General features: G+C 41.4%; 1 protein-coding gene across 1 annotated transcript in view; it reads right to left on the minus strand.

Annotated features, from left to right (window-relative positions):
- The window catches only part of ADAMTS20 (ADAM metallopeptidase with thrombospondin type 1 motif 20), an 86,785-nt gene extending 74,844 nt beyond the window's left edge, over positions 1-11,941 (minus strand). The window contains exons 1-2 of the mRNA XM_041465581.1: positions 11,812-11,941; positions 11,205-11,551 (exon numbers count right to left, since the gene is read on the minus strand). Coding sequence (XP_041321515.1) covers positions 11,205-11,551; positions 11,812-11,902 — 438 coding nt within the window. The 5' untranslated portion in view covers positions 11,903-11,941. The remainder of the gene's footprint in view (positions 1-11,204; positions 11,552-11,811) is intronic.
- Between the last annotated feature and the right edge of the window lie 1,566 nt (positions 11,942-13,507).

Here is a 13,507-nt window from a genome sequence, read left to right on the forward strand (position 1 = left end):
AATAAAACCTGGAAGGTAAGGCAAGACAAGTTTACTTTCAGGGACTTGCCCCACCAGAATAACGCAGATTACCTTGCATATTAACAATGTATTAAAGGTAATTACAATAAGAGTCATGAAACAAAGGAGATCACAAAAATATAGAGAAACTAGGTATAACCAAGCAGGACCAGTTGGGAACTGTGCAAAGGAGAGCAGAGGCCATCAAGAAATTCAGAATTTGACTGCTGTCTGAATTGTGGACTGATTTGCTGCCTTCTGTCCTTAACATAATTTACATACTATTCTTCTTCTAAAATTGCATTTTCCCCATAGATTAGAAACAGTGTTAACATGATATTATTTTTGAAGATTTTTAACTGGAGCACCAGAAATTCAAAGTTGACAGCCTTAAAGTATCTTTTCTCCTTGACTCCCCCAAAACACTCCCCACCCCTGGCCACCACTGACACACATGGTTAACTACGTAATGGGAACCACAGTAACTTGATTACTAACAAAAGCATTGGCACATACACAAAGAACAAAAATTAAGCTCCTTTCCTCCAGACCCCTGCCCCATAATCCTTTCAATTATGAAATCCTAAAGCAGACTCTGTTCTTTCTCACTGCACTTCTAACTGAATTCATAATTTCCTATGGCTTAAGTACTCCACCTCAGGAGACTCTGAGGAGGAAAAAACACGCAAGAATTTCATCAAATTATTTTCAAACTTTTAGCAACTTCCTCACTTCAGCCAATTAAACACACCAAGTGAGTAGGTACACTGCATCCTGATACACGTTTTGCCACTAAAGCATAAGACAAAAAGACAACAGTATAACATACATAATATAGTTTAAGAGATTAAATGTTCATGTCAGCCTTGAAACTCAGGGTTATAGAGAGAGTGGCAGAGCAGGATAAATGAGAACAGAAGCAAGAATAGGGCTTTTTCAAAAAACCTACTAAGTCTTTTAAAAACTGCTGCAGACTACTTTAGTGTCCAGGGTATTGTACTGGAATTATAATATCCCCTTGAATTTGGGACCCTTCTAAGCAGTTATCAGCTGTTGATCTGTAGGAGTCTGTTAGTCTGACACATGCCTGAAGCCCATCAGCAATCTTGCCTGATATATAACATTATTAGAGCTATTATCAACATATTGTGAATGAATCCTCTGCACCAGCTTTGTCTCAGAATGAAAAACGACATCTAAATAGTATTTCCATTTCAAGACTGTTTAAATCTAACTCACAGAAGCATTTTTCTCCCTCAGTTTCATTTAAATTCTTTGCAAGTAGTCTTCATGCTGGATCCTTTATACATTCAGTTTAGCCTTCTCACATCAAGTGTTTCCAGGGCATGTAATTTGTAGAGGACAGCAGATCGAGCGTACCAAGAACAGCCTGGAAAGGGCTTCAGGAAAACAGACATGCCACAGCTTGTCAGTTAGTCTTAAGGTACAGCCTTTTGGGTAAATGACAGGGACAGACAAGAGCCTGTCACTCAGGGACAAAGCACCAATTCCTGTTAAGATTCATGTTGTATTACATATACTATTAAAGTCCCAGTTAGCAAAACGTCATCAGTCCGACCCTCTACTATTTGTCAACAACAACATGCTAATGGTTTTTTTCTCCTCATATACCAAAACCCATATTTCTACATAATAGATATTTAAAGTATGTTCTTCCAGATTTAAGCAAGAACTTTATTGTTCCTGCTTTATTTCCCACATACATTTTATTTCCCTCCTATTCTTTCAAACAGGTGGAGCAGATAATCTGGGTTTGTTTCTTCAAGGGCTTTTCCAACAAACAGACAATGAATGGTTTCAGTTACAACACACAGATTATAAGAACAATACCCCAGAACTAACAAGGAAAGAGTTTGTACTACATTCTACACTAAACTTCCAGAATATCAGACTTCCACTGGAAAAGATTAACTGCAAGAACAAGGATATATTATTTTTCTACAATTTCATTATAAAAAAAAAAAAAAAAAGCAAAAACAAAACACAAAACACAAGAAAATAAAAACTCCCAAACACTAAGACATATGTTTTTGTCCAAGTCTTCTCACTTCAAAACTTCATAACAGACCACAAATTTACAGGCCAAAAAGTTAGGACAGACAGCTGGACGGGCAGAATCCTCCATTATGATTCCTGACCTCAAAATTATTCTTAGCTTTTTTTTTTTCATGCCAAAAGATTAACACAAGACAGTACAATTGTGTCCTTAAGACTAGAGAGTCCACCTTTACAGACACTTGGGACAACCATTTTCAAAAAATGGAGTCAAGCTGTCAAGCTTCCTTTTGCTCACTCTTTGACCCATTGACCCACTGATTTGCACACAGTATCCCAGGATCAATGGCCTGTTTAGATATGGAAAAAATAGCAGAGCAAAAATCTATAATGCAAAAAGCTTTCACTCTTTCTACAATGAATTCTCTCCTCTTCAACAATGTATGGGTAAAGAAGCAATTACTACCACTGAGTAATTATAAAGGCCCCCTACCTGTAGTCTGTGACAAAAATTTTGCACATCAACTGAACGCACTATGTTGTATGTGAGAAAGAGCAAAAATTAAGAGATCTAGCAGTGTTCTATCTGAAGAAAGGTATTTGATATCTGTCATTCAAGCCAAAGAAGTCATTGAACTTGTAGCCACCAATCCTCCAAATCTGCCATGAAAATACATGGTTCGCTCCTCATTTTCCTAACACATGCATCCACAAAAATTGAGTCATCAGTTACATTCTGTTTACAGTCCTCCAGTCAGGAAAGTGATACTTCACGTGGTGACAGATTCTGCTGATACAAACGGAGCTATTGCTGCATCTTGGACATGCAAGGAAAAGAGCTGTGAGATCCAAATGAAGAACACTTTTGGTCAAATGAAATAAAGAAAAGTCACTTAGATGTACAGAGGTAGGTTGCTGAAACAGGAGCCCAAGCATTTGCAGGAAATTAAATCAGAAATTAACTGGATTTATTTATCATCTACAGATGCCTCTCAAATCATCTAACAAGAAAGCTGCCTGAAACATTCTATTTCTGTTCTTCAGATAAAGAGATAAAAGTACATTTAAAAGATCTTTTCAGTAGAAGTAGAGTACAAAATTGAAAACAGTCTCTTGCACATCATAAATAAGTGGTCCAAAAGAGTGCTACCCAAAACCATGCATATGCATAGATTTGAGAAAATTTATGAGAAAGCCCACATAAGAATGGTAATTTATATTTTGGATTTAAAATATTATGGATGATCTTGACACTTTAGATTAAATCAAGGTACAGGGGATCAACACAGCTACTCACTATATGGTATGACTTAGGGGTTTAAAGTGGCTTAAATCTGTATAGCCTTAACCAATATTAAGCAAGAGTTATAGAAGTAAATATTGCAAAATTATGGTTGAAGAATTACATCTTTGCCTATAAAGTTTTCAGAACACATGGAAAACATAAGGCATATATAGCAGATTTCAGAAATGAAGAATTACTATGTCCAACAGCACAATTGGAACAGTTTCATAAAAACTCTAAAAGAACAACTGAAGCTCTGGAAAACTTGACTCTAAACTGGCAGACTCCCTCCCAGGTAAGCTCCACTCGTGTGCTCAAGTACTCTCATACCCTTAAAGTGTGGCTTCTTAACTCACTTAAAAACTTGTAAGTTTTATAGCAAGAGCACTTTAACAGTCAAAGTAATTTACAAAATCCCTTCTTTTTATACTATTCTCTTCCCCTCTACTATCCCTCCTCTTTTGATTATTCAAAGCTCTTGAATCATGTAAGAACTCCTTCCTCTTTTTCTTCCTGTTTCACTCTCACAATATTTTATGATGAAAGACTTAAGAAGCACTGCTTAATTAAAGAAAAAAGTATTACAGTGATCATAGTACACTGTCAACAACTGGAAAAAGTATTTCTGCTAGAAGATAATTCAGCTAGAAACACAGTAAGAGATAGCAGTTCAAGCTAATGTATCAAGATCAGAGCTAATATAATTGAAATAAGAAAACAGTAATAAAATCATAAATTTTATATTTCTTCCCTCACCAGGGAAGAAATATCTAGCAAAAAATGTTTTCTGGTAGAAAACATTTTATAAGTGATTGAAAGCAACATTAAGTTTGAAGTTCTTAGAGAATAAAATGCTAAAAGTTTGTTATTGGCATCTAACTACATCTTACAAATTCTGTGACGTTAAGATTGCAGGAGCTGACTATAATCACACCACTAAAAGAATTGATGGGGCATTCACCTATGGTTGGATGTGTCCTGGTCTGCAAAGACACCTGAGCTTTGGTTAGATAAAATTTCTTAATTCCAGATTGAAATTTCAGTTCCATGTAAGTGCTTAAAGGGATTTTACCTGTTTGTATGTTTAGACCATGCCTTACCAATAACCATATGATAACCAGGAGCTTCTAAATAAAATTTGTAGCCAAAACAGTGGGGCTAAATAGCAGAAAACTTGTGAGAATGTTAAAAACACAATCTCAAAGCCACCTGGAAAGAGTATGGGTTCATGGAAATAAACAAGATTCAGTGGAGTGGAAGGAAGAGAGTGGGGTCATTTATTTATTTATTTTAACCTTTATATACAATTCACAGTGAACAATCTAGACAAGCCAACTAAAAATATGCACAACAACCTTTTTAATAGATATATACATGGAGATTCCATTACAGAAAAGCAGTTACCTTACAATGCCTGTTTAAACTGGCAAAACAAAATGTACAAATACGTAAAGGGATTTTCTTGCTTGTTTGGGGGTTATTTTGGGAGGGAGTAGGTTGTTGGCTTTTATTTTTGAGTTTGAGGGGATTTAGTTTTAACACCTCAACTATCATCAATCTAAGTATTCTGACAGAACACAGACCTAGGGGATCCATACACTTTATCTTGCAGGAAACTCCATCATATCATCTTGCCTGTCTCAGAAAATGCCAAGCAAATTTACATTTGCAACTTATCTCTGTTTAAAATGAACTTCCTAGTTAGATGTTTTTAAGTAGATGCAGAACCACCTTTTTATCTCACTGGGAGATGAATAGCTCCATACAGTCCTTTTGACCTCATAAGCACCATCACAGGCAGTTATCACTCAAGAGCACACAAGCCAGGGTTACATTTTCACCTTAGTCAGCCACACAGTAAGCTACCTTGAGTACTTCTGTAAATATGTGCACTCCCAGAAGATATTAACTGTTCTCAGTGTCTGGCTTTGCTATCTTAATCTTGCCATTTTCTACATGAGGGTATGTCTGAAACAGAATGAGAATTGAGACTATTGCAGATACACTATCTCATATGGGAAGCTCATATTCCCCAAGAGTACAAAGTTTCCTGAGATCCATGACAGCTAAATGTTGACTGCCACCTGGGACTGGAAGCATTAAGTTCAGGCAAAAAAAGAAAACCCACACACAACCCCTCCCCACCACCTATTTGAAAACCAGTAATTTAGCTTAGCGACAGCAAAGGGCCATATGTTGTGTACTCTGCCCTTCCCTGACACAGAAACTTCTGTGTACTTCTTCGAAGTTTAATGAACATGTGTTTGTGTATATAGATCGAAACAGATAAAAGTAAATCAAAGTTCCTTTGGCTGCCCAGAGCATACCAGCAAATTCACCTGTGTCACATATATCCAAACAATAAAAGCAGCAGTTGAGAACAAGCTGCAGCCATCAAAACAATTTATTTGGCAAACATATGGCCAAAGAATGTGCCCAAGCAGTCACCAAGGAGAGGCCATTAGACACAGGATGAGGGCTGAAGGCAGGCCAGTGATGACTGAGCACCCTCGACATAAAACATAGGCACATCCAGTCTGTTGAAGGGACGATTCCTGCAGAATTTTGCTGGTGAACAAGTAGACACATACTCTGGTCCTATTGCTTTTGATAAAATATTTTCTGTGACAGACCTTCAGCTGCACAATCTGCAACTCCACATATCTTCTTGGTTTATAACTGCAATTACCACCTGTATTTGCTGATCTGTGCTGGCCCATGCGGAAAGGTATAGCATCTGTGGAAGTATTTCCAGGAAAAGCTGAGATGCAAAGAGCCTGAGGAAAACATACTGGAAAAGATTCAGGGTTTTTAAAACAGCTGTAGAGGGGACCTAAATTGTCTTACTATTTTGTAACAAGCCAGAAAGAAAGAATATTTTATCTTAAACTTGCAAAGTAAAACCTTTTACTTAAAACCCCTTTGTGCTGATCAGAGACAGAGCAAATGCTCAGGGTTATAATGGAAGCACTGAAACTCCTCCAGTTTTGCAGATCTAGAGTCTGAGTCTCACCTTGTATACACGTATGACACAAGAAACCAGAAATACAAAGTGCAAGTCTTCAGATCACCTAGTCAGTAGCAGTAAGACTTTGCTTGCTCAAGCAAGAATCAATTGCCTTGAGCTGACATTTAAATAGGATTGTTTTCCTACCTTATGATGGAAACAGTATATTAAGATAAAAAAAGATGAAATCCAGTATGTGCCTTATGGATGTCCATAAATTATAACCTGAATACTGAAAATATCCTGCCTTCCGGATTTAGAAAGTATCTTTTTTGAAGTGACAGCTTAGAAGTTAAAGCATTAAATTACATCAAGGTAAGCATATTTTCCAGTTACAAGTGTTAAAGTTTCTTGGAAAAAAACAATGTAGGAAAAATCTCACTAAGGTTGTTAGTACTAAGGAGCACAAAACCAGAGAGCAAATATCTGGACTAGATCTGCACTAGGTCTCCACAAGAAACTAGATGCTGGCAGTATCTACAAGTATCTATGCTAGCAGTAGCTTCTAGCAAGTTTTTCTTGGCTTTGGATTGCTGGATTTTTTAACCAAACAATTAAAAATCAGAGTTTTTTAAGACAAATTCCAAGACTACTTACTTTTCCCTAAAAGGCCACTTTACCAATCCATAGCAGCAGACAGAGCTGTTTTCAAAACCTCTGAGAAAGGTGATTCACTGACCCATATTAATAAAAAATAAACACAACCTCCTGTGCTGAGGATTGAGAAGATCCACACTTAGATTCATACTCCTGACATTCTCCAGACTAAAGTAAGTCTGATGTGCAGTAAGGGAGCGTTACCAAAGGGCTCCCTTGAGCTGCTGAAGAAGAAACTTGTCACACTCCAAAGCTACATTAGAACAAAGTAGTCCTGCTTTCCTGGACTGCAGGAAGCTGGCAGCTGGCAAACCCACGCAAGAAGAGATTCATGTGTACTTTTCTACTCCTAGATTCTACTCGATCACTTCAGTGAGCATGTGAAATTGCTCTACACTCGAGAGACTTGAAACCCAAAAGAATGTATTTTTTCCTTCTTTCTTACCTTTTCATCTCTCACAGCAGTCACATAAAACACCTTTGGCGCTTAAGTATTCTTCTAGCTCACAAAAACTGATTTTAACTGTTCTCAGCATCAGCCAACACCCTCCTAACCCCAAGAAAAAAATACCAGGTTTCTCAACAGACTAAACAAACTGTTTCTATAGCATTCATTCAGGATGATGAAAAAAAAAAACCAACCAAAAAAAGCTCCTTTATTTAGATGGGTCCTGCTAGGAACTGAAGGTGCATTCTAGTTAAAATAAGGAAGCTATCATCATTTATACGACACTTCATTCACTGGTATTAGCTTGTATTTGTCATTAAGCTCGTAAGTCACATGTTCTCAAAAGTTAAATGATTCTTAACTATTTGGGGGTTTACCTCTTTGATTTTGCTGTCTTCATAACATTTGAAAGGTATCTTTAGTCTACATGCATCCTGGGATATCCTCAGCAGATCCCGTTCCCTATGTTTGTAGGAAGCTATAACTGACTAATGCAGTAAAAGCAAAAAATATGAAAAAAATTTGAAAAATTAAGAAAATAATGTGAAATAAAGCTTGAAATATCAAAAATTACTCTAAAGATGCAAGAAATATGCCTGTATGTGATCAGATGTTCAGCTAGGCACCCAGGCCATCACTCCAAATGACCTTCTGCCTTTGATGGATCCCAAAGTTCCCTAATTATACACTCCCTCCTTGCAATTACTACAGACTCCCTGCTGACCTTCTAACCTCCCTGTGCCATTTGCACCCCTGAACCCAGGGCATGCTCTGAAATGTAACACAACAAAACTGCATACAGGGTGTCAGGAGCCATTAAGCAATGCTCCATGGGTACTCTGGGTTGTAGGTGCTCTTAGCACACACAGAAAAAGGCTTAACGGAGGGTGAAATGACAAATCAGGGTGGAGGGAGGCAACACACTCAACCTGAGAATGCAAAAAAAGGAAAGAAAGAAGGAACTTGAGGAGGAATGAAGCTGTGAATGAACACAGTCAGACCTTGGGGATAGATACCTACACGATAAAATGAACACAAGTACCTGGTTTCACTTCACATGAGTCAGGCACATATCCACAGCAATTTTAAAAATTCCATTGTTACACTTCCTGTACTTTTATAACTAAGTACAAGTCATTTTCTCCTCCCTAGCTTTTACAGCATTGGCCAAATATAAGCAATTCCCTTATATATGTAAATCTGGAAGACAGTCCAAAGCAGTATCTTAACTTCCATACACTAAGCTCAAGTTCAGTGATCCTACAAAGAGAAAAAACTTTGCCTAAAATAAATGTAATGCAAGGCTACTGAGTCACTAGCCTGGTTTCTACCCTCTTGCTCCCAATAAATAATATCTTACCTCAGCAGCAGTCAGACTTCAAATGTTTGGATGCACTCATGAAGCATGGCACTGTTCATTAAAAGAGCAATAACTGACTAAAGTATTTTTTCTGGTACATTTGTTGAATGCACAAACTCATGAAATTTTAAAAGCTTTGAGGATAAAAACATATTTTTAATTATTTTTTGAGGGTAGTCCCATCTAGGAATAGGGAATGCATTCAGGGAGGACAAGATCTCACAGGATAATTTCACCTGGCCTGTAGTTCCCTCTTTTCACATTCATTCTTCTCTAAACTTGAAAAATGTTTTCTCCTTTGGCAGTCACACGAGGCAGAAACATTTGCTTTGAATCCATGAGGAAGAATATTAGCTTGAATGTTCTTAGTCAGGTTGGAGGACACTTTGTGCAGTTACAGACAACAAGCTGGCTGTGACCACCACACAATCCCTCCCTGGAAAACTATAGACGTATCCCACAGAAGTGCAAAAGCATCCATGGAAGTTCTGCTTCCTCTCCTGAAAACCACCACCACTGAGGGGAAAGCAGACACAACACTGGCTATGCTACATACCTTCTAAGGCTGTATCTGCCTGGGCAGAAAGTGAAATGAGAGGTGAGAGAAAGTCCTGAGAGCAGCGAGACAGAGAGGTCTTTGCTGGTGGCTCACACCAGGCACTCTGTGAGCCAGGCAATGACTGAGGACATGAAGTACAGCTGGAAGCTGCAGTGAAAAGTTCACAAGGCTCATCTAGAAGAGGCAAAGGCCCAGTTTAAAGGCACTCAGGGATTTCTGACCATACACATACATGATACTGTAATTTATTAGTAAGGAAGAGGGGGAAGAGAAATAAGAAGTGGGCATTCATCTTGTCGCAGGCAAGAAGATGGTCCTATGACAAAGAATTTGAGAACTGATAAATAAGGTATCTGCGACAACTTTTAGCAGCAGTAAGTCCATGTTTTGATGAAAAGTTATTTTCAATGTACATGGTCCCTTCAAGTAATGCAAAGCAACAGTTTACAGGAATAGAATTCAAACAAGCAGCAAAGGTTATGAAAGTAGAAATTCTTAGGACTTCTCATATTTATTCTGTATAAAGCATGCCACTATTCTCAATGACACGACATTTGAGTATCTATTAAAACATGAAACAAATAAACCAAAACCAACCATATGTGTGATACCTCATCTTCCCCTCTCTTAGTAAACATATTAATATATTTGGTATAGTTTTGAATTGGGTTTTGGATAACGTAGTCAAGAACCAATGACAGTTATTTGTAAAGCAAGATATATAGATAAAACTTAGGATGAATACAGAATTACTGTTTTCAAAAGCTTGTTTCTCCACTAATTTCCAAGGATTATCCAAAGTCAACACACCTCAACCCAAAGACAAGATGGTATATATCCAAATACCCAAGAAGCATAAGAAAGAGGTGTGTCTTTCAAATAGCAGTTATTTCTGGTTCTCTCTTCTATCCTGTGTATCATCTTATTTTAATACACATTAAACAGTCCTAAATACATCCAAACAATGGCATTCTATTTTGTGTAGGCTACTAGAAAGAGCCTACTATATGAAGATGGATTTTCTTAAGGTCCCAAAAGACGACTCTTGCACCTTTAGTTTCCTAAAGTGACTGCAAAAAAATATGGAACAATGCCAATTTCAATTCACAGTAATATGCTATATTTCTACAGTGTGCCTGTCACACAACTTGTCCTTGGTATTTCAATAAGTAGTGATGTGGTAAAGCACAAGGTACCAGTCTTCATGTTTCTAGGCACAAAATGACAAAATTTAGCAACACAGTACAACTGTTTTCAAAGACAGTTGTGTGGTACTATCACTTTGGAAGACATAATAAATGTTATCAGGGGATAAGTACAGAATGTATAATATCATTGCAGTTTTGTCTGCTCAATACAATTATTAAGAAGGGTTTCACAGACACACTTCCACTGAAGTTAGGAAATTTCCTATTTCCTTTTAGCAGAAATGTGTTTAGAGAGCACTGCTGCACACTTATTAGGATACAATACACCTTTACAGTATGGTTGAAAGCTGAGGAAGAAACTGATCAACACCAGCTCCTCTCTCACCATCTCAACTACCATTACTCCTCACCCACAACCACAATATCTGTTAAGCTACAAACACATAACTGATGCCAACTGGCAGCATCATTTTATCAAGACAATAGCTTACTGTGTTTCTAAGGCATGTTTTTTCCCTCCGTTATAACGCTCTTGGTGTCAGGAGTTACATCAACCAATCATATTACTGGCCAGCAAGAGATCCTTTGAAAGCGGCATTTGTATATCCCACCAGAGAAGTATCATCATGACTGCACACTGCTGATGCCAAGACATTTCATGACCAACTACTTGAAATGATGCCCAAGAATTTCCAGCTTAGCTCTCCAGCAAAGGCATCCCACTACATTTCTTTCAGGGAGGAGAATATGAATGGAGACAGGAAGCAGTGACCAACATGCTTACCAAACCACCACAGATGCTGAAGACAGCCATGTGCGTTTCCTGGGCATTGACATGCCCGCGATAGAAACAGTGGCGCAAATCAGGGGACGGCTGCTTCTGCGGTGCCCCGACGTGCACCACCGTGTACTGAGCAGCAAGGAAGCCCGCATCAGCACTCAGGTTGAGCTGGAAGACCTGCCCGTATGCTCTGAGCCGGTAATGTGTTCGGAAAGCAACGGGCTCCAGCGGTGCCTCCAAGCTCCTTCTCCTCCTTCTGAAGTGATGCGTGTGTGGGAAAACGTCTCCAAACTCATTCACTCGGACAGGTGTGATGATTTCATAAGAGGAGAGCTGCTTCACCAAGGTCTCTGCAACAGAAGGCAGGAGGCTCAGCCTGACGCCGCAGCACAGCAGCAACGCCTCGCCGGCATCCGCACGGCTCCTGGCACGGCGCTCGTGGCGCCAGCCCGGGGTCCGGTGACAGCCGGGGGGCGGGGGGCTGCCGCCAGCACGCCCGGCGAGACCCCGCGGCGGCGGCCGCCCGGCCGCGCCACTCGCCGCCGCCGGGAGCCAGCGCTGCCTCCTCCCGCCCGCGAGCGGATCGCCGCCTTTGCTGCCGCTCGCTTACCTTGTCCGGGGTGGAAGCGGACTCCCCACGACGCGGTGACGAGCAGGGAGAGGGGGCACAGCAGAGCCGCCAGCCGCCTCGCCCCCCGCATGGCTCGCTCCGCGGCGGCCGTGCCCGCAGTGCCCCCGGGCCGCCGCTGCCTCAGCGCCCGCCGGCCGCCCGGGCCGCCCCGCGCCCCTCCTCGTGTCCCGCCGCCTCCGCGGCCCCGCACACGCCCGCGGGAAGCCGCCCCGCGCCCGCGCTCCCTCTCCTCCCGCCCCTCGCCTCCGCTGCCCCAGCTCGCTCTCCGCCGCCGGGGTGGGCGAGGGCGGCCCTTCCCTTCCCGTCCCTGCCTCCGCCTCCCGTGCCGCTACCCCCGCGGCCGGCGGGGCGGCGCGGAGATGCCCGCTGCCCTCAGGCGGGGCCATCCCCGCACCTCACAGCGGGCGCGGGCCCGGCCCGCCCCCGGACACGGGCCGCCCAAAGGCGGAGGGCAGCCCCCCCTCCGCGGCCTGGGCAGGGGCGGCCCGGGGGTCTCGGCCCCGTCCCGCCGCCCCCCGCCCCGGCTGCAGGCGGCGTCACTGCACGCGAGAGGTGTCGCTCCAGCCAAAATACGGGCTTGTGAGAAGCCTGGAAACGCCGCATTACCACCGGGAACTCCGGAGGCCGTGCCGTGAAATCCAGCGGTGTGTCCCACAGGTTCAGTATCACCCAAGCGCAGCCCCCGCCGATCACCTGCCCCTGCGCCGCAGCTCTGGGGGAAAGCCGCTTCCCCAGGCTGCTTCGAAGGAAAGGGATATCCCGGCAGAGCCTGATACCACGGTGTCGACAGACAGGAATTGTTCTAGCTCCAGGTCCCCGGCTTCGGTTGTTCTGTCTGGGCAAAGTCTTCATAAAGCTGCTTGTCTCAGCATTCAGGGAGCCCAGCATCCCTCCCATGGAGTGCGTGGATTGTCTGTTTTACCTGAATATTTTTTTTCCTCAAATGAGGGAATGGGCTAATCAGGCCTTCAGTGAAGCTGTGTAGTACTGGAACAGCCTTCACTGCTAGAACAAAAGCATACGTCCCTTGTCAAGAGTCCAGGATTGTAGAAGGAATACCTGGATTGTTTGAATGTATATTGGAATCCAGCATAATCTTGAGAATATTGAATCTTGTTGTGAATACCATCTTTCTTCTTGAATACTCAGAAGATGGAAGCTGAATGGATATTAAACTGTTTTCTCTATATGAGGTCACTGATAAGCACAGTTATATGAAAAGGAAAAAAAATTTGAAATCTGAAGAGTTCTGCAAAGTGAAAGCAAACAAAAAGCTTATATCTCCACATACCATGAATATCAAAGAAATCCAACAAGAAGCAATAATTGCAAAGTATTTCTTTTAAACTGCATACACCAGAGAAGACTGATTATGATAGGTAAACAGAACTCCAGTTCTGAGAATTGGGTATGAGAAAGGAGGTGGGAGGAGAGAGGTGCATTCTGCCCACCATGGAAACGTGAAGATGCAAGATTCCTTTCAGTACCCCAAGATGTCCTGTTGCAGAATATGCATGGGCAAAGTATAGTAGAGGAAAAGTAGAGCAAAGTTGAAGGATGAGTGCTTTGATTTTATTGGCATAAAATGTACAAACAATAGTACAACGTTAAATTGAGAGGAGCAATTGTTGTACATGCCTCTGATTTCTCCAGCAAATTAGAATTTTTCCATTTC

This window comes from Pyrgilauda ruficollis, unplaced genomic scaffold (assembly GCF_017590135.1).
Source record: "Pyrgilauda ruficollis isolate IOZ18807 unplaced genomic scaffold, ASM1759013v1 scaffold19, whole genome shotgun sequence".
Classification (NCBI taxonomy): Eukaryota; Metazoa; Chordata; class Aves; order Passeriformes; family Passeridae; genus Pyrgilauda; species Pyrgilauda ruficollis.